The sequence below is a fragment of the Rhyacophila brunnea genome, unplaced genomic scaffold, assembly GCF_057557595.1.
Source record: "Rhyacophila brunnea isolate RB1 unplaced genomic scaffold, BYU_Rbru_1.0 scaffold_8, whole genome shotgun sequence".
NCBI lineage: Eukaryota > Metazoa > Arthropoda > Insecta > Trichoptera > Rhyacophilidae > Rhyacophila > Rhyacophila brunnea.
The window spans coordinates 13,769,342-13,790,598 of NW_028233350.1; the positions used below are offsets into that span (position 1 = coordinate 13,769,342).

Genomic DNA, 21,257 nt, shown 5'->3' on the forward strand with positions numbered 1-21,257 from the left:
TGATGTTTATAAGGATAATGGCAATTAAGACTACGGCACGAGCTTGATTTATCGTGCCCACATTATTTGCATTTTAAACTTGAACTGTTAATGATTTCAATGTCCATTGACATTATACGACAGAATTGTTTTCCACTAAATTCTTACAGTATACCTTTCCTTACGACATTATCAACCATGTTAAAAAGAACTTTGACCTAGATAAGTAATAGTCGATTTAGATAACAAATATCATTCTTATATCACACAATCTAAAACAAAGAAAAACTTCGTAAAATTCAAAGCAGTTAAAATTATTTTTTATGCTTCATTATATTTTTAACTGTAGTATTTGATATACCGTTAATAGCACATTAATAAACTTTTGTCACCTCGTTCCAGAAAATAATCACAATGTATATTATAATAATATGTTAATGATATAAATAAGAAATCAACGCAATCCTCACGTATATATTTTAATGAACGGTATTACCAATTAAGGGCTGGCAATCAACCGGATTCGATAGAAGAGAAGCCCGAAGAAACTCGAAGCCCGAATCACTGGTGAACTTCAATCCAGATGCACAGCATGGTAGCTCAGATTTTTAAAGACCACATTTTCTTAGAAAAGTGATTGGGTATGACGAAACGTGATGATTGTGGTCGACTCCGATACCTTCAAAATGGTTGTTGGGGTCACTCGGTGTGTGGTGTTTGATGTGTAGGTAGAGGATGATGATAATGACGAAGTCTACGATGTAGCGGGGTGAGCTTTATTAGCAGCGTATCGGTACAATAGTATACATATTATACATGATAGTTACTATCTAAGTACTCTGATTCGAGTGACATTGAGATAAATTGTTCTTCGTTATTTATACAATAAAAGTTAGTACATTACATTAAATTCTGTTACATAATCATATTAAACTAAATATAGAATCAGCGTTTTAAATTGAGTAGCGAAAAGAAATATTATTTGTTAATACAGTTGTAAGAAAATACTATGAAAAATGTTTATTCAGCTCATACACCGTAATGGTATAGTGCTGTGATATGATGTAATAATACACCGTCTCTTATTTCTCCTAATCGACTTGCTGGTCTAGCTGAGTTGTTTACTGGAAACGGTGGGAATATTTTACTGCAAAGTAATTTGATATTTTTATAAACAATAGATATCTGATCGCTTATTATTCTGCAGCTACATGGTGTTTAGACAGGAAGACCTAAAAATATATCTGGACTTGGATTTTGGACGAATTTCACCATGAGGTGTCATATAGTAAATATATGGCTGTATATTTTTGAGATTAAATTCATGTCTAAATAAAAAAAAACATAATAAACCACCTGAATACAAAGGAAATACAAAATAAATAGTTTGGTATCAAGTAGTATCTATAAAACATCGGAAAATAATGACTGATTTATTATCAGATATTTGACGCCAATCAATATAAAATGCATATTCTTAATAAATACAATACAATTGCTATTTGCGTTGCTTCACTAACAATGCATCATTTTTTTGATCTCAATGCTATACAGCCATATATCGGTACGCTACTCCACGGTCAACTGTAATACGATAAAATTGAATGCGTATAAAAGTTGGTAAGTCACGAAATCATGTTATGGAATAATTGCAATTCGAAGTCCTCTAAAATCAGGCATATTGCCTATTTATTTGTGCTTTATTGACATGTTCTATAATATCAGATGACCTTGAATTTTTATAGCATATATATTTATATATATACACATAATTCATTGTTAACCTTAGATACCTAAATTATAGACTTACCAACTTTTGGCAGTATTTTGGCAATATTATTTATCAACACAGTTTGCAAACCTAGACAAGTCGACTGATTTTTATAAAAATTAATCAATACATGAACTATTTTTGAAAAAAAAGTGTTTCAATAAAACTAACAAAGTCACAAAATATATTATTACAGATTATAAACTTTGATATACTCAAGTAGCATATCCGTAAAAGTTTAATTTACTTACTAAAAAATATTAATACCGGAACATTTTTTTAAATCAAGATTAATAGTAGAATGTTTATGGTCAATATTTTAGACTTAGACTATGTAGTTACTAAGCATAAAAATAGTATGACGTAGAAAAAAATTGCTGGTGAGTTATAGCGGTATGAATGTTTACCTACTCTTATTATTAACATGGGTAATAACAAATTCATCACAGTTATTTTTTTTATCATTGATTCCAGAATCCAACTTTGATATCACCCGCCTCCAGAGAAGGTTGCTGAAAAGATTTTTTTGCAATAAACGGTTGTTAGCCATTTTTTTTAACCTATTGAGTCAATTCTTTATAATCAAAGACATATTAAAAAAACACAACATGCGAATTATTTAGTAGTTGACGTTCTGCCAATCGTATACCGCAAACGGTACCTATACATCCCATGCATATAATAGTATACTCAAAATTGGCATATTATTATTTATTATTATTCAATAATGAATACATATAAGATGTAGGTAATAATCTTATATTATTTTTATCAAAGTTAATATTTTTTTCTAGTTTAGTAATGTCATTTACTTAAATCGATTGGCGAAATTTGAATTAGCTGCTTTTAATAAAATTAAGTTATTATACTTGAATTATAATTTGCATGAACCATATATGGATTGATAGCTTAAATAGAGCACTCACATACATAATAAAAGATGTTAGTTCAAGTGCCACTTGGGCCTTCTTTTCTGTAGGATTTTTCCAATAATAATAATAATACTTCTGGAGTTTTAAAACCATATATTTTAATACACTATTGCTTATATTATTATTCATAACAAATGCTATTTAATATAATATAAATTAGATTGAGTAGTTACGAATGTTTATGAGTTTATAAATATTTTCTACGGTAAATTGTTTCCTATTTAAATGATAATTTTTATCATTTTAATGTCAAATAAAAATCAATAAGTATATAAATGTAGATACCTACCATTGTTGATAACCTAAACATAACAAAGTTTTTAAAACCACCCAAATAATGGTTAGCCATATTATATTCTTTTCATGGCACCTCGAATAACATAAAATCAATTTTCTGACTTATCTCTCGACGGTTTTCGTATCAGAATTAAATTTAAGACTTTTTAAAGTTTGTATATTCAATCTATAATTTCCATTAAAGCTTCGGTATTGTGACATATAAAATGTGTCATATAAATAAAAAAGGTTTTAAGATGTAGATTTTTTTGAATAAAAAATAAAATACATTTAATATATTATTGTTACTAAACTTATTCAACTACCGTTTAATGGCTGAAATACCATTCAATTGAATTAACCCAAATGCTAACAGGTGTTTTTTTATTTATTCGTTTGACTTTGAATGTAAGAAATAAATGTTGTTTTTAATGTTTTTAAATACGTATTGATAATTTAGAACACTTTAAAATGTGAGTTATCAGTAAAATGTATTAAATTGCATCATTCGTATTCTGTCGCTACTGGCTATAGTTGTTTTTAAATCTTTCACACACATACAATATGCTCCGTATGCGTTGTATGAACGGAATAATCAAACTACCTTTGCTTCAAATGTCTTTTTTCTTAAATAAAATTTACTAATTTAAAAACAATGTTTGACTCACGTGTGGCATGACTTATTTTGACATGGGCCACTTATCCATCCATCGACATGATTTAAATTTCTTGAAAACAAAAAATACGTAATTCATTTCCTTATTACCTACCTGTGTTTTATGATCTATTATAGATAAGTAAATTTTACCCTAGATACAGGATCTTGATTTGATCAGTGAGTAACCATTCGGTGCGTTACCGATTTATCATAATCGTTTCCTTACTAAATCCGTAACATATTTTTTTCTGTTGTCTTTTGATTGTAATTAATTTCACTACTTTAAATGAATCGGTTTCTGTTCTACTGTCATGTTCCAAGAAAATTGATTTTACCATTGTTGTTTTGTCTAATACATACTTTTGTAATTTATATCTTTTTCCTTTAAGGAACAAATCGTATATTATAATCAAACATATAATTTTATCTCCAAGAATGGGTCTTAAATCAATAATATTACACAATAATATTAAAAATTTGTTAGTTTTACCAACACATATTATTTTTCAAATAAAATTTCAAAATTTTCATTGTTTTACTCTTTGATGTTAAATACGTTGTAAGAAATATTTTTTTGTTATTATCATCAATAATTACCAGTTTTTAGAATAATTTTATTATTAATGTTATGTTATCGTTTATGTTTTATTCAGTAAGCGTCTTGATAGACAGATATTTGTCTGCATTATACGGGGAATAAAATAATTTAAATTTCTTTTTAAACATACTTTTTTCATTTACCTTAAGACAAATCCACTTCTGCAAAATTGTAGTACACATTACGTGAGGGAGACTAATAACAATAATAGTTTTTTCTTTTATTGTGTTAACTGTCAATTTATGGTGGAAATTCATTGTAATATAATTTAATTTAATAAAACGGAAATTTTTATCGTACTTATTCTACTTTATTACTTATATCTGGACCGGATTCATCCGCCTCAGAGTGAAAATTCTATTTTCATCTGAAAATGACACTCTGAGGCGAACGAAAGAGAATTCAATAGAAATTCACGCAGTCGTGTTTGACTTGACGATCGAAAGGTTGGAAGTAACCGTGAACAGGCTCGCCGCGAGCTCGAAATATGTGGGTCTTCATCTGAACGCGGCTAAGACCAAATCCATGTACTAGTGCTGCATGCATCGACGCCGATACTCCTGCGCGGGTTTCCGGTCTGCCCGTCGAGCTGGTGTCCAGGTTCAAATACTTGGGTGCCACGGTTGCCGATGAAAGTGGTATTTCTAGTAAGCTTGGAATCCGCATGCGTGTGGCGGGCTCTGCGTTCAACCAACTTGGAGTCGCATGGAGGTCAAAGCTGTATTCTGTAAGGACCAAATGTCGTTTGGCTACCTGTGCTCCTGTATGGCTGTGAGACATGGCATCTTACTAAGCTTCAAGAGTCTCGGCTTTTGAGCTTTGAGAATCGATGTCTCCGTCGAATCTTAGGGGTACATTGGTACGACCGCGTTACAAACACCCGAGTTCGTGAGCAGACAAAACAGCCTTCGGTGATTGAATTTATCACAAAGAGACGCTTTACGTGGTTGGGACACGTATTCCGGATGCCGCCAAAGAGTGCGGCGCTTCGTACCCTTGTGGCACAGCCTCAAGTGGCGCCAACTTGTGCTTGCTCTATGCCCCAATGTTGGGACGTGACAGGGTGGAAGAAGAAGAAGAAGAAATAATTCTAATATCTGACTAAAATATAAATAAGCTGAATAATAAGCTGACTATTGACCAAACCAAAATGATACATTAATTCTAAATTCTCCGTTTTAAACCTACAGTGAATATATGACTCAGCGATCCTTCGTCACCATGTCACGACAGCGAGATACTAAAATATTTATATTGTGCCACGTTTATAGCGCCATGAAAGGCGGCCGTGCACTTGCACTACATTCTACATAGCGTCGCTATAGGATTGGTTTCCCGAATATTCGTGTTTGTCGAAATCGACCTCTTAATGCAGAATGTTTTTTTGTATTTGATTGGACGAGAACCATCCCTTTCTTTAAATTACTTTGTAATGGTAATGAATACATCATTCATATGCTGTAAAAATAACAATCTCCATGTATTTAAATATAGGATTATGAAATTTGTTTTTCGTCTCCTGAACATTTGGTCTATTCGGGAAACCAATCCTACAGCGACGATAGGTTACAGTGGATAGGATATGGGATATTTTTTTTTTTGACCATGTCCGATCCTGATAGGATCATATGGGCCTCCACATAGTGGAGGTTTCTATTGACAGATTTTGTTTTTTACGAGAAATGGATGTCAGCCACTTGCTCAACCTATTAGGTCCATACCCTGACACACACAAATTGAAAAACAATATGTGTACTTGCCAGACCCAGGATTCGAACCTGGGACCCACGGCTTTATAGTCCAACGCTTATGCCACGCGGCCACCGTGGGCGTATAGGCGGATAGGATATGGGATATTTACCAAATATAATAAAATATATAAAATACTGGTGGTGAGTATGATAGATAATATTGATGTCAAAAATAATTTTAATCTAATATTTAATAAACATGCGTTATATTATAGCTATATAACTAATAATGCTTATTTTTCGACCATATTCGCACCTTAGGCCTAGTCCAGATGGCGCGATTTGACCCGCGCGCATTCCAGGTACATGTAACCTCATTGAGCCGCCCACATGTAATCGTCGCGTGTCACTTCTCGCGCGTGGTCGACGGAGGTATAAGTGACCTCACTGAGCTATCCACATGCACTGGCGGCGTGACACGCGTCATCTGGATAAGCTCCGAGTACCACGCGGCACCTCCAAGAATCCATGTCGCTCGTCAGTCTTCTTACATCGTTCCAGGTCATGCCAGCATTCCGTATAATATACTCTATAGATAATATTTAGCAGCTAGGACGCTGGAATCCGGTTGGTTGAAAAGCCAACTAATAATAACATGAGTTATATTAATTTTATAGCTATCCATTTATATTATTTTAAGATACCTACACAATTTAAAAAAAATGTAAATTAGGTATCTAGGTATTTAATTATATTTTTTTCAATACTGAATATTTATGTCTTAATGTTACATTTTTAATAATGAAAATACTTAACATTGTGATTAGTATTTGCAAGTACAAGGAATTCACTAATAAATTTGATTTACATGTGTGGTTATATTGGTTGCCTATTTTCTTATAAATAATCTGCACTCACCCAGACAGCGAAAAATATATGTTCGAAAGCAACTTGGTTGAATTATTTTTGTTTTTCAAAATGATGTATTATTGTACTAATATAATATACTTTTTCAATCCATTCTGAGCTTTAAAATCGAAAATTAGAACTGTGGGTTATTTTGTGAAGACTTTTCGTTTCATTCATCTTGTTGTTTCTTTAGTATTTCATTTTGTTTAGAGAATTTTATTACACTTATTTTAAATATCAGAATCTAAACTGACGATATAAATAATATTTTATCAGTATTTTAATAATATAATAAATACAACTTATAATACTATTTTAGATTGATTAGAATTTTATTATACAAAATACAATTGATTGATTTAAAATATAATAATAACTGATCAGTTGCATTGTTTAATATGTTTATAGATACGTTAAAAATACACATGTGGAATAAATTTAATTGAAAGTTCTGATTGAGCGTAGAATAAAACTGTTCAAGGTTTTAAGTCATTGTATTGGATATAAAGCTAATGGAAACGAAAGCTTCAAGATAACGACTTTTAAGTTTCAATTATTGTAACATACATATGACTAAGATAAAGGCCTCCGAATTTTATATGTAAAAAACGTTTCTAAAACTTTGGTAAAAAAAAATATTATTTATTTTATAAAAGTGTTTAGACACATCGTCAGACGAAATGGCAAGCCGCATATGCGACCGTTGAATCACCTGCGACGCTACGGCTTAGCAATACTTTTCGTTACGTTGCGTGAACGTCGAAACGCAGGGATTGCTGAAGATATACATATAATAATTCACAATCATCAACAAAGATGAACACGTGAATTTTAGAATAATATTTCTATAGATATAATATCATAATACTTATATCACTAGTGAAGTTAATTAATAATTATAAGACATGCAACTAAAAACAATTTAGTGGTCAAGTGAGAGGAAATAATATAATTCAACAAAAAAATGAAAAACTTGATTAGCTTAAACGAACAAAAAATTTTGTACTTACTTACTACTTTGTACCTAGCAACCAATAATAGTGGATTGGATTACGGATTTCTTCCGAAATAACTTTTCATACAAAACAGAATTAACTGAAAATGAGTTCAATTCTACCTAAAGATGGCTAAACGTATTAAAAAAATGCATTGGCATCGTGTTCTGATATATTCTAAAAGTTTCAAATATCTAGCTAGTCGGGAAGTTAGTACAAAATCGATTGCAAGATTTGTCCCGGATAAACAACCACCGGACAAATAAGAATACGACCTAATAAAAACGTTGTAATAAACACATTTACTTCAAAAATCAAAGCTTTAGCATTGAAATAAGAATTTGTGCAAATTTTCAAACGCCATTATCTTAGAACCAGATATTTTGATTTATTTCCCTATAGAAGTAAGGTATCGATATGTGTCCATACTAGAAGGAAAGAAATGGCGTATGTGATATAACCTGGAACTTGACAACCTCTTCCGGGAAGAATGTATATCCGCATTGGTAGACTCTGATGGCGGAGCATTTGTAGCAAGAATGGACAGTATTCAACCGCCGAGGGAAATTCTGGATATCAAACTGGACAGTCGGAGGTCGACTAGCAGCTTCAAACTCCGATGGTTTAAACTATTTAATTTTTAAATTCCACCTGTTATTACAATTTTTAGTTTTGTTAAGGCTATACCTCAGTTGAGGCATGGTCTAAAAAGATCGTGGCTAGGCGATGCGCGGATTGTGTAAATGACGCGTGCCGAACGAAATATAATGTGTCATATAAATCCAACATGCTTCCATTTAATGTTTTGTTTATTGTTCTATTGGTAACAACAATAATATATTCATTGACATGTTTTCTTTTTCAAGTAAATGGGTATCGTTTTTTTAGTCATCTTTACACGATTTAATAATTAATACCCCCGTCGCCATCACGAAACAAATTGACGTGTTTCCAGCTCGACGTTCTCTCTCCGAATGGCAGCGAATCCAAAATTTCGTCGCCCCTATAGTTGAAAATTCTTTGCCGTTTCACTGAAGTACCGTTTGAAATAACTGGTGTATTGCTATATTATTTTATCCTACGGCTTAGGTCTTTACAACTTGGAATCATAATCTGTCGTAAGTATATTAAATTACTAAAGTCGCATGTTCGCAACTTTTAAGTACGCGATAATCTAAAAAAAACGGGTTGTATATTATAATATTGCATACTTACCCAATTAAGTGTATTGTTAAAATTACTGTACAATTTGTATATTCATCCATCTTTGGACGATTATATAGGGTGGGTGTATTTTGAATTATAATAGACATAGTTTGAGAGGCATAGCCAAATGTAAATTTCGCATATTTTTGCAAATCAGAGTGTAAGGCTCACGACAGGTGAGCTACATCCACCTCTACGTGTCGTTACGGCGGCGGTGGTTATGTACATTATGTTCACCGGCGCGATCATGGCAGGGCTTACTATTTAACCTGCCAGTCATTGCGGATTAACTTCAGTCAGTGTTCAACATTGCTCTACGATAAGTGGATACAATAAACAACAGGTACCCTTAATTATTTATACTCACTACCTATTACAAGCTAGCTGCATCAATACCTGTGTGAATGGAGGGTGTGTTTTTTTAAATATAGGGTAGTTTTTGAAAGAAAATAGCATAGCAAATTATTTAAATATTGTACATAATAATATATATTTTTTAAATTGATTTATTCTATGGTTACTGGTAAAACCGCATAAGTTAAAAATAAACTTGACAAAACAAAAGTTTTAAAAATTAAAAATTTTATTAAATAGAACACAATATAATATTACACACAATTTTAACATTACCAGGATATTATAAGACCGCCTTAGTAAGATATTACTTAGAACCGATCCTACTAAAGTGGGTGAAACCGGTCCTGATCGTTATTCGTTACTATAGAACAAAACTATTTTAATATACTTAATGTATTTTATTTTGCATAAAATATTTTTTTTACCAATCGTAATAATTGACATTCGTTATTACTAAAGACACTTTTAATATCCCTGATATACATCCATACCAGCAGAGAATGATATTCCAAAATAACTATTTTTTTTCTTATATAGAATGGGTAAAATAACCCAATAAATAAAAGTCAATATATTTAACGCAAAATGAGTTCTATTTTTACTTGTGCAATTTTTCAAATTAGCTTTAAACTGAGTAAAATTTTCTGATGACTTAGCTACGTATTTTAACCAAATATTAGATCAAAAATTTTCTATCAAACGGGGTTTAAAGCAAATTTTTGACAAAAATCACCTTTCAAATCAAATTTTCTTTATAGTTTTTATAGTAAAGTGTAAAATTTAAAAAAAAATGGTTTTTCATTCTTATACTTATAGAATTCAATCAATTGATTGCGTTACAAGTTATGATTACATTTCTATGCAGTATCGATTTTACTGACATTGATGTGGTATAACTTTATTAAAGTGATTTATTTAAAAAAAGAAAACATAATTTTTCTTTATATAACTCAATCGCTAATAATTTTAAAACATAATATAATATTCTAGTTCCTCGTGATATCAAATTTTGATTAAATATTTTAAACATACACAAACAAACAATAAATAATCTTTTCGGTAATTTTATTATCAATGTGTGAATTTGCTTTTGATCTTGAAATATTGGGATAATAAATATTTAAATCCCATTTTATATGATATTTCAGTAAAAAAATAATAATTTAAAGAAAGTGTCAAGTAAGATTAATTAGATAATAAAAATATAATGTTTATCACATGAATAAATTAAATGGTGCTAAATATGTGACTAGATTATTTTTGAGGTTATCAGTTAAAACCACGACATAAAGTCTGTTTTGTTGTAAATGTTATTACACTACTTTTGATCATTTCCATTGAACCTTGCTTTCGTCGTAAAATATATAAAATAATATAATCAAAACCGCTTTTCAACTCCCATGTACACATTACTCATGGCATGTCATAAGAAAGTAAACAACTCCAACCCAATAAGTCGCTTTCAATTGATATTTATTATGCAATACAATGTTTTATCATTGATCTGTCAAATAAGAGCTAAGTTGTATGATGGAGACTTCAATCATTTACTTGTAAAGTTTTCTTAAAAATATTTATAACTGAAACGATTCTAATAAGTGTGTTTCCAACGTCTTTTAAAATGATGTAGGTATGCTTAATAATTTAAATTTTTATGTATAATTACTACTGAACAAATAAAATAGTAAAAAAATATTCTTGTGTGCAAGTAGGTCATATATAAATTTGGTTAACACCTGAAGCAATATATAAGTATGTAAGATTATCACTACCTTAATGGTTGCTCTTTTATTGGTAGCGTTTAAAACTCCAGCAAGTAATTATTATAAGGACTAATTTTATTATTCATAAGACTCTTAAACCAATCGAAAACTCATACGGACAGTTCAAATCTCACAAATTCACTCAATCTATTTTGTAATTATATTGATTCAAGAATTTATTTGACCCGGTTAGTTTTCTGGACAAGTTGAAATATTTCAATGATATTTTCATATTTACAACAAAACATCGCATTACAAAATTGCACTAGTAGAGAGTAGGTTACGATAAGTTGAACGTTAAAGCTTCCGATGTGTAATTTGCATACTTCAAAGTAAATATACTTTCCCTATTATCATCATTACCGTAATTTATATTATCTACTTAGTCAGTTTGTCTTGTAATAATACGGATGCTGATTATGCGGAAAATATTTCAAAATCACACACTATTACTCAGTGGCTAAGGGTACAGGTAGGCTGTTAAGATTCTATATAAATAGTGCACAATAAACTTTTTCAGTCAATCAAACCCTGCCTAATTCAAGTAATAGTAGATAATAGTAAAAAAAAATGTACGTTTTTCTATACTACATAATTTTAGATATTTTATAGATAGAACAATATTTTTAATCGATTATGGTTTAGTTTAAATAAAACTAACCTACATCATCCGTAATATGTATTCTTAATTATTCAATGAAAACAAATAAGTATAACTGAAAATATGTACACTATTTTTATTGGATAGCCTATAGTATACCAAAACTATTATGGTTTCGTTTAGGCAGGGCTTAATTGAATTTAAAAAACGAACCAGCACCATCTGCAAATAGTATTCTTATTTTAATGAACACAAATAATTATGCCTGACAAAGTTTAGTGCGCACTATTTTTGTCGAATATTAGCAGCCCACCTCCACCCTTCGCCACTGAGTATTACTGCAATTTTATTATTAGTAATATTGGTATGGATTTTTACTATTGTCAGATATAACTAAACTGTTGTTAAATTTCGATGAATAATATTGTTAAGTGTTAGTTAAGATATCAAAAATTATCATTATAATATATTATTATGTATATAATATCTATTTATCTTGAATCTCTTTAACAAACACCATAGCGCACTGGAATAGTATTGCAAAAGAATATTTTCTAAACTAGATCAAACTGAATGCTGTTGAATGCGAAATTAAACGACAAATTTATTGTTAATATATTTCAATATTTGCAATATTTAATGCCTTATTACAAACTTATATAATATAATATTATCATTTGAAACGTGTCACAGATAATGAATGAACTTTACATAGAAAACAGAAGCTGTTATCTTTTAGTCGATATGAACTACACCTATTGTTGTTTTAGTAGATTTAATTATTTCTTACAATTTAAAGTACCTACGTACTCTATTGTTTCGTAACACTTATAGCCAGTTTTGTATTATAAATACTTTAAACACTTTTATTTAGAAAACAACCAAGTTGTAAATCATATACACCATGAGTGTTAAGATAATAAAGTTTTACTGTTATATGAATATGTTAAAAAAAGAGAAAATATTTATTTAAATAAAAAACAAAATATTTTAAAAATATATTGACATCGTGGCTGATTGTGAGATTATTATATCATAAATTTATTCGTAGTTATGATATGTATATATCCATTTCACATAACTTCACGAAAATTATCTACGTTTCCATTATAAAATAATATGTGGATAAATGCTAAATAATAATTCTATAAGACAGATATAAATCTTTTCAAATTGCGCGTTTATAAATTGGAAACGCATATTTTATTAAATTACAATTGTATTTGATAAAAAAAATATTAAAGGTCACATTTTTATGTATGGAAATGAAACTAAAAAAAGACTATTAAGGATAATGATTAAAATATTTTAATTAGGACTATAATTAAAGTCATTTTGCTAAGTAGATTTAGTTGTAGTCAGATTTATACCTGATCTGTGTAACTTATATGACCATACAGAGAGAAAAAACATTTTACAATATATAGTGTTACAAACCCAAAAGAAATGTATTTATACTTCCAAATTACTATGACAAATAATCACGTCAAAGCATAAACAAAAGTATGCAAGTAACTAAAACAACATGTCAACAACAGGCTAAGTACTATTTTCCTTTTTTGTTTATAATGAGAGAATATTTTTTTCTTCTATAGTTACAAATTCAAGCATAGTAAAAATGTAATGAAATCAAACGATGTCATACAAAGAAAAACATAAGAATCCTCAAATATATTTGTTTAATAAATTTCTATGCAACACTTTTTTCATTTCTCGTTATTTGTATTGTTATATTATACCTAATATGATATGTACCACTCGCGAAGGGTGGAAGTAGACTGTTAAGATCCGACATAAATATTAAACATTACATTTTGACAGTTATACATATTTGTTTTCATTGAACTAAGACTACAATATGCAGATAGTATTGGTTAGTTATTAAAATTAATTAAACTTTGTGTAAACCAATTGTTGTCTATCTATAAAATTACTTAAAGTATGCCATTAAATCATTCATAATTTAAGGCATTTTATAAAATAGAAGACTAGTTTTTATCTTTATGGTTGGGTTAGGGAGAACTTTAAAAAACGAACCAACACGATCTGTAATATTATGTATTCACCCATTCACTGCTGACTAGATAATGATTGTTTAATTACCACCTTTAAAATGCACGTTAATTACATCGATTGGCCGCCTGGTCATTACGCGCCAGGTGCCTCTTCAGCGTCCAAAGTATTAATTCAACGAAAACGAATAAGTATGACTGAAAAATGTGCAATATGTTTATCTGATTGCCCATAGCACGGCTAAACTATTATGGTTTGGTTTGGGCAGGATTTAATTGATTTTTAAATACAAATTGTACTATTTATTTTGGATTTTAACAGCCTACCTCCAGCCTACGCCACTGCATGTTCATGTATAAGTTGTTACCAAACCAATAAAATGCATATCATATAAATATAAAATATTATTCATAACATTAGCTATACTTACATGTATGATAAAATATTTAAAACTAATTATTTTTGCAAAAAGCAGTTAACTACCTTTTCTACTAATAATTATTCATTTTTTTTATAATTAAACATGCGACGTGTTTAAATAATTAAGTCAATTTTTCATAATACAACAACACAAGCGTCAGGAAATGTCTCAATATCTCATTAGATTGCCTCGAAATGTGTACGACTTCCACAATTCCCTATGTAACATTACTAAGCAATTTATATATGAAAGTAATACGTGTGCAACTTGCATTATAAATAGGTAGATACGTATATCGCGAAATACTTGGTGACCACATGTTTTTATTTGAGCATATAATATCAAATTATTATGTTGAATTACTGCGATACTTGCAAACTTTTATCTTGAGAAATTAGCTCAACATTTTTATATTAATGCTGTCGCTAAATGATCCGTACACTGATGTATTTTTTTATACATGGCATACATTTTAATCCGCCAAAATCGTCTCATAGAAATTTTATTATTTTGCAATAAACAGATAAATACAGATGAAAGCGATGGAAAAATAAACTCTATCTGGATTGTAATAAGGTTAAATTAACAAACTACATAATTTGTAGTTATACGTTGTTATTGTTCACCAACGCGTTTTGTCACCTATGTAGTGTTTATACTTATGTAAATATTTTACGAACTTAAAATTGACTTCTAACAATTTTGCAATAGTGCAATTTCTATCAAAAACTAACCACTTTTGGATTCAGATATTGTATAGAATGGTGTATTTTATACATATTATTAATGGATCGTTACCATGCGGTCAACGCAAATGCACGAATATAAGAATTTTAACAACGGATATGATGTTTAAAATCATCATTTTGTGTACTGTTCCAACTAGTGATTGTAACAATTTCTTTTTTTGGGTGGAAGTATTAAGTGTTTTTGTATTTTTTGAGTTTTATTTTTCCATTGGAGAAAATAAAGTTCAGTGCAATGTAATTACAACGTTTTTATTAGCTCGTATTCTTGTTTGTCCAGTACAAATCTTGCAATCGATTTTTAACTTCCGACTAGATAGACATTTGAAACTTTTATAATATATCAGAACACGATGCCAATGCATTCGTTTAATACTTTTAGCCATCGATAGCCAGAATTCAATTCATTTTCAGTTAATTCTGTTTTGTATGAAAAGTTATTTCAGAAAAATCCGTTAAAAGTAAAAGACTATTATTGGTTGCTATGGCGTTGGTCCTAGCAACTAAATTATTAATATATACGTGCATTACTTTGGAAATCAAAATGAACTGTCAAAATGACATTTCAGTAGTCTATATTTGTTCGTATGTTTTTTTATTTACTTCATATTAAGTACAAGTTTGAGCATATTGAGCATAATAATTCAACAGAAAATTTAAAAACGTTGTATATAAAAGTTATTTTTATCTTATAATTATTTCTAAATAAACCACAAAAATAGAATAGCTATATAAATAGTTAAATAATAATACGATAAAGTCACTATAAAATAATAAAATTTCTATTAATTCAATATTTCTAAGCAAAGGTTTGATTTAACATTTTGTCATGGCTTTTATAAAACCTATGAACATTTGGTAACAACGTAAATAAAAAAAAATATTTAGACTATAAGGTGATAATGGGATATGTGAAAGTTTCATAAAAATCTATTATATACATATTTTATCATTTAAATCGAGTTTGATATATATTGAAATTATAAGGTGTAGGAGACATAATTTTATGAATAATGCCAATGTTGCGCACATTACATCACCGCCGTCAGCGGGGGTTGCATTAATTAATTCTTATGTTTACAAGAAATGTATGTTAGCCATTTGTTCAATCTATGACCCGGGAGTCATGCCATTATAAGCCAACACGTGAATAATTTTTCTAGAAAATAAAAATGTTGTTAACTAGAAATCCTTTTTATTTATATCGAATCGAGCTTTGGAAAAAATATAGTATAAGATACGCTAATTATCAATAATAAAATAACTTACAGTTTTCGTTAAACGTCACAATCTTTTACTTCAGCCTTAACTTCGCTTACGAAATATTATTTTCCTCGCAGACCATGAACATGATCCTGAGTATCGCCTTCTTGGCGTTGGCACTGGTAAACAATGCCAATGCTGTATTCAAGCTTCAGGAGAGGTTTGCCTGGAAAGCTATGGATTATGCCTACCCTGATGAGTATAGCCGCCAGCAAGCTTTGCTGTCTGGAGCCTTCATTCCAGAAAATAATCTCCCAGTCGGCATGGAGCTGTGGAAGAATAAGATGTTCATCTCTGTTCCCAGATGGAGAGATGGTAAGTTCCATTATATTATTTTACATATAAAGTTACGAAAGAATGTAAATTTTTATTAAAGCAATTTCATAATCAATTATTTTAAATCAATTTATTTAAGCATTCGACTAGATTTTAATATATTCACATATAGATTTCTAATCGTAGGTAATATTTGAATTAACTCAAGAACCCATACAGAATAATTACAAGATAAAAAGAACTTTTTATATACAACGTTGTTAAATTTTCCGTTGAATCATATAAACTTGACTTGACTAGCTTAAACCAATGACATTATTAATGGACGACGCACTCAATACAGTAGCTAGCAAGTAAATTCGCGCATTCGCATGTATAGGTAGACGACAGGCAATTTCCATTATGCGATATCACGCATCGGGAATTTATAGCAATATGACCTTTATTGTAATGGCGTTAGAGCAGTGTTTCTAATATCAATGTTCATTTGAGCGAACCCGTTCGAACCGAACCATTTGGCAGACCCAACAAAAAGCATCAGGAATTTATAGCAATATCACCTTTATTGTAATGGCGTTAGAACAGATTATGCCATTAGGCAGACCCGACAATAAAGTGAGTGTAATTTTCTTTTCCAAATGATTCGTCCATATTAATGTCATTGGCTTAAACGATCAAAAATTTGTACTTGATAGAAATACTGAATAAATATAGAGTACTGAAATGTCATTTTGACATTTCATATTGATTTCCATAGTTAACGGACGTATATATTAATAATTTAGTTGCTAGGACCCCAGACCCCTAGCAACCAATAAAAATGTTTTACTTTTTACGGATTTCTTCCGAAATAACTTTTCATACAAAACAGAATTAACTGAAAATGAATTCAATTCTACTTAAAGATGGCTAAAAGTATTAAAAGAATGCATTGGCATCGTGTTCTGATATATTCTAAAAGTTCAAATGTCTACCTAGTCGGGAAGTTAGTTGAAAATCGATTGCAAGATTTTTACTGGATAAACAACCACCGGACAAACAAGAATACGACCTGATAAAAACGTTGTAAAAATATACCGACAACAATCAATTTAATTTCGATAAATATATTTGAAAATTACTTTTTAGTTGAAATTCATTATTTTATATCTAGAAAAAATCTATTTTATATTAAAAAACGAATAATGCAAACCCTTCTTTAAACAATTTTGTCAATAATATTGTTATATTAATTTGATTTATTAAAATGAATAAAATACAAAAGCTTCTGTATTTATTATTTCAATTTGAAAATAGTTTAATTCAATAGTAAGTTAGTTGCAATGACTTCAATATTTTAAAACTATGTAGGTACAACAAAGTGGTTATAATGCTTCATAATAATATACATTTGCCTAAGAATAAATCTGATTCATATTGCGTTTTGACCTGCTTTCATTTGATTATTATAATAGTTTTTTTTATGATAAACCTAGGTGGCATTTAATTCATATAATATATTTTAATATTTTAAATAGAAATATAAATATGCGCTTATTAACGCATAATAAAAAAATAACAATAGTTTTGTCAGTTACCAATATAGCAAATTCATGTTACGCATTGTAAATATATTGGACCATAAATGTTATTCATAATATCATGCATTCCTTTTGAAGGTTATCATTTTAAATTGCTTTTACACATTTTAATTAATTAGTCAATATACAAAATGGCTGTGTTACACTTTTGCATTGTCTCTCGTGTTTAAAATAAATCACATACTTATTTTTTTTATTTCTCATATACTTGCAGGTGTTGCTCTATCTATTATATTGTCTGTAGTAAACATATTAAATTTGCGGATATATCAGAACAGTTTAACAGTTATACGTTAGTTGAGCATTTCCCAATAAATTAAACATAAATATGTACCCTACCAAAAGTTTATTGATGAAAATTATTAAAATGTCAGATTAAAATAATTATTCTTCCATTAAATTAATATAAATAAGACTTTATCTTATTTTCATATTATTGAATTGTAAAATCTCCATTTTTTAATGTTATCAGTTAATATAGAAAAAATATGTGTAGTTTTAGCCTGTCTTTGTGTGGATAGTTTGACGAAAGTTTTTGTTACCAAGAATTCTCTTATGTTTTAAACGCATGTATTGTATAATATATTCCTGACAAGCCAATAAATATTGGGAAGAAGAAGAATAAGAAATTAAAAAATGATCATTTCAAAGAGTGAGACGTATGTGAGAAAAAGCTTTACGCGTTTCTTGTAAAGCTTGCTTTTAATTCGGTTACAATAATAATTGATAGCAAGAAAATTAATTATGTTTAGTAATTGTAATATAATTGATATTTACCTTAAGGTCATTATCAAATATCAATTATAATTGTTATAATTACTGTGTCAAAATATATTATATTATTGGAGATAAATTTCGTTTGTGATTTTAATAACGAGTGTAATAATCATTAACGTGCTGTGAAATTTAAATCATCAAATCAATTAATATTATAATAATTGACAGTAAATAGCATGAGAATTTCTATTCCATAGTGCCGCATTATTTACACGGCGGTCATAAAATAAATACATATCGAAAATAATAAAATAATTTGGTATTATAATAATTTGTTAAGGATTATTTCAAACTTGTCATAATTAGTCAGTATTGTTCTATTTTTACATTAAATCATTATAAGTTTACAAAATATGACAATCACATACTGTCCGGCAAGAAAATCTAGGCTTTAACCGGAAGTCGCTGGAGACGAAGTGCGATTAACTAAATATAAAAAGCTTGTTAATTTACAGTTTTAACACGTGGACAACTCGTCGATAACCGGAAGTCTTTGCAGTCGAAATGCGTTTAAAAGTAGGAGGGGCTTAATAGTTTACAGTTTTAACACGTTGGCAAGAAGATCTTGTTTGACAGTAGGTACTTAATTAATTATTATGTGTTTTGATATTTTATCTTCCCTATTCTCTCATAGAACAGTAAATAAATAATATCGAATTCCTTTTAAGTAGTATAATACCTAAATGCTAAACTTGTAAAAAATAATTTGTGTAGGAAATCTTAAATAATATATTATTAAATATGTACATGAATATAATTAATTTTTCGATTAGGATTTTTTGGAAATTGTAATTATTTTATAGATTATTTATTCAAATTCTATCTATTATGTGTAGTTACCTACTCAATATTGAGTATGCACTTAACAAAAAAAAAACATTAGGTACCTATAAATACTGCCCTGCTAAGTAAAAAGAAAGTGTTTTTGGTTATAGTGAAATGAGAACCCAAGTTTTAAACTACCTTTTCTCTTATATTTTGTCAAATTATTGGATTTTTTTGACATAATCTCTAAATAGTCACTATGATTAATTGTCACGTCATGTCAAATAATCAAATAATTTTACATGGGTACATACTTGGGTTCTTAATTCTCTCAAACCAAAAAGACTGTATTTTTACTTAGTTGGGCAGTATAAATAGGAAGGTATTGAAAATATCATAATCTATTTTTGGTCAACGTGTATTTAAAATGATGACACAATTAGATTAGATTTGTTTATTAGATTAATTATTGACTTTCATCTACTAAACAATAAATTAATTCACTAATTATATTTAATTTAATATTATAACACAATGAAAGTTTTAATATTCATTATAATTGGTATTTAACCGAACCAGTTAATTTGATGCAAAGGAATGTGTTACAAATTTCACATTATGTAATATCATACAGACAATTATGTTATTATTTCAATGAATCCTTACATATTCATAAGGTTCGTTAATCTTGATAAAAAATCTAAACTAAATAAAATTTTGTTTAATTTAATACCAAATCATTTACCGCATTACTTGCGGTATGGAGCTATACAACGATTTTATATAATATATTCAACTTTAATTTAGTTTAGTTTTCAACTAGATACATTGCAGTTATCTAAAGTTGATTAGTAATATTAGGTAAGTATGTAAACTACCGATTATACAGTCCCTACCTAAATTCCAGATACTTATGAAGGTTTCTCGCTTGCCTGACCGTTCAAATATTTTTTTATGAATAAATTTTACTGGGCCGACAATACTTTAACAATCTTAATAAATCGATCGACTTTCCTCCACTGACATTACAAAACATAATTTATGCAAAGTTTACGAAATTAATTATTTATCACGGTTACCTTAATACATGACATTAATTTAAACGGCTCAATACCACAGTAGCTATACCTAAATTACTTTTATTTATCAATTGAACATGTATCTAACTTCCGCGTAAAACTAACTAGGTATCAGCTAACTTCCATAAACTTATTCCGCAAAAATTACAAAGAAATATGTTATAAGCAAGCTTACAAATAGAATATTTCGCCATGACAAAAATAATAACATTGAAATATGGGTAAAACACGTTAAGTAAATACACCTACTTACTGTAATTAAACAGTACTATTTCCTCTTGCTCCTATTTATTTCTTCCCACATGTTGTTAATAAACTATGAAATTTTTCTATCTTGCAACTTATAGAGCAAGAGGCAACTTTAATCTAGGTACAGTGTCCTAACTTAAAAGTATTATATTGTCTACATTAATTATTAAACTGTCAATGGATTTTTGGCCAATTTCCCTCGTAATCAAACTTTCAAAATTTTATAAAGAAGTCAAAATATAATGAAAATTGATTATATTCAAATATCAAGGCTGTTTTATATTTCAAACTTATTTTTTCATGAGAAGCAAATCTTCTTATGATTGTGATAATAATTACTATATACCACGTT

At 29.1% G+C, this 21,257-nt stretch overlaps 1 protein-coding gene across 1 annotated transcript in view; it reads left to right on the forward strand.

Moving 5' to 3' along the window:
* Positions 1 to 9,309: 9,309 nt before the first annotated feature.
* The window catches only part of LOC147063937 (protein yellow-like), a 34,713-nt gene continuing 22,765 nt past the window's right edge, over positions 9,310 to 21,257 (forward strand). The window contains exons 1-2 of the mRNA XM_085958736.1: positions 9,310 to 9,358; positions 16,257 to 16,494. Coding sequence (XP_085814862.1) covers positions 16,260 to 16,494 — 235 coding nt within the window. The 5' untranslated portion in view covers positions 9,310 to 9,358; positions 16,257 to 16,259. The remainder of the gene's footprint in view (positions 9,359 to 16,256; positions 16,495 to 21,257) is intronic.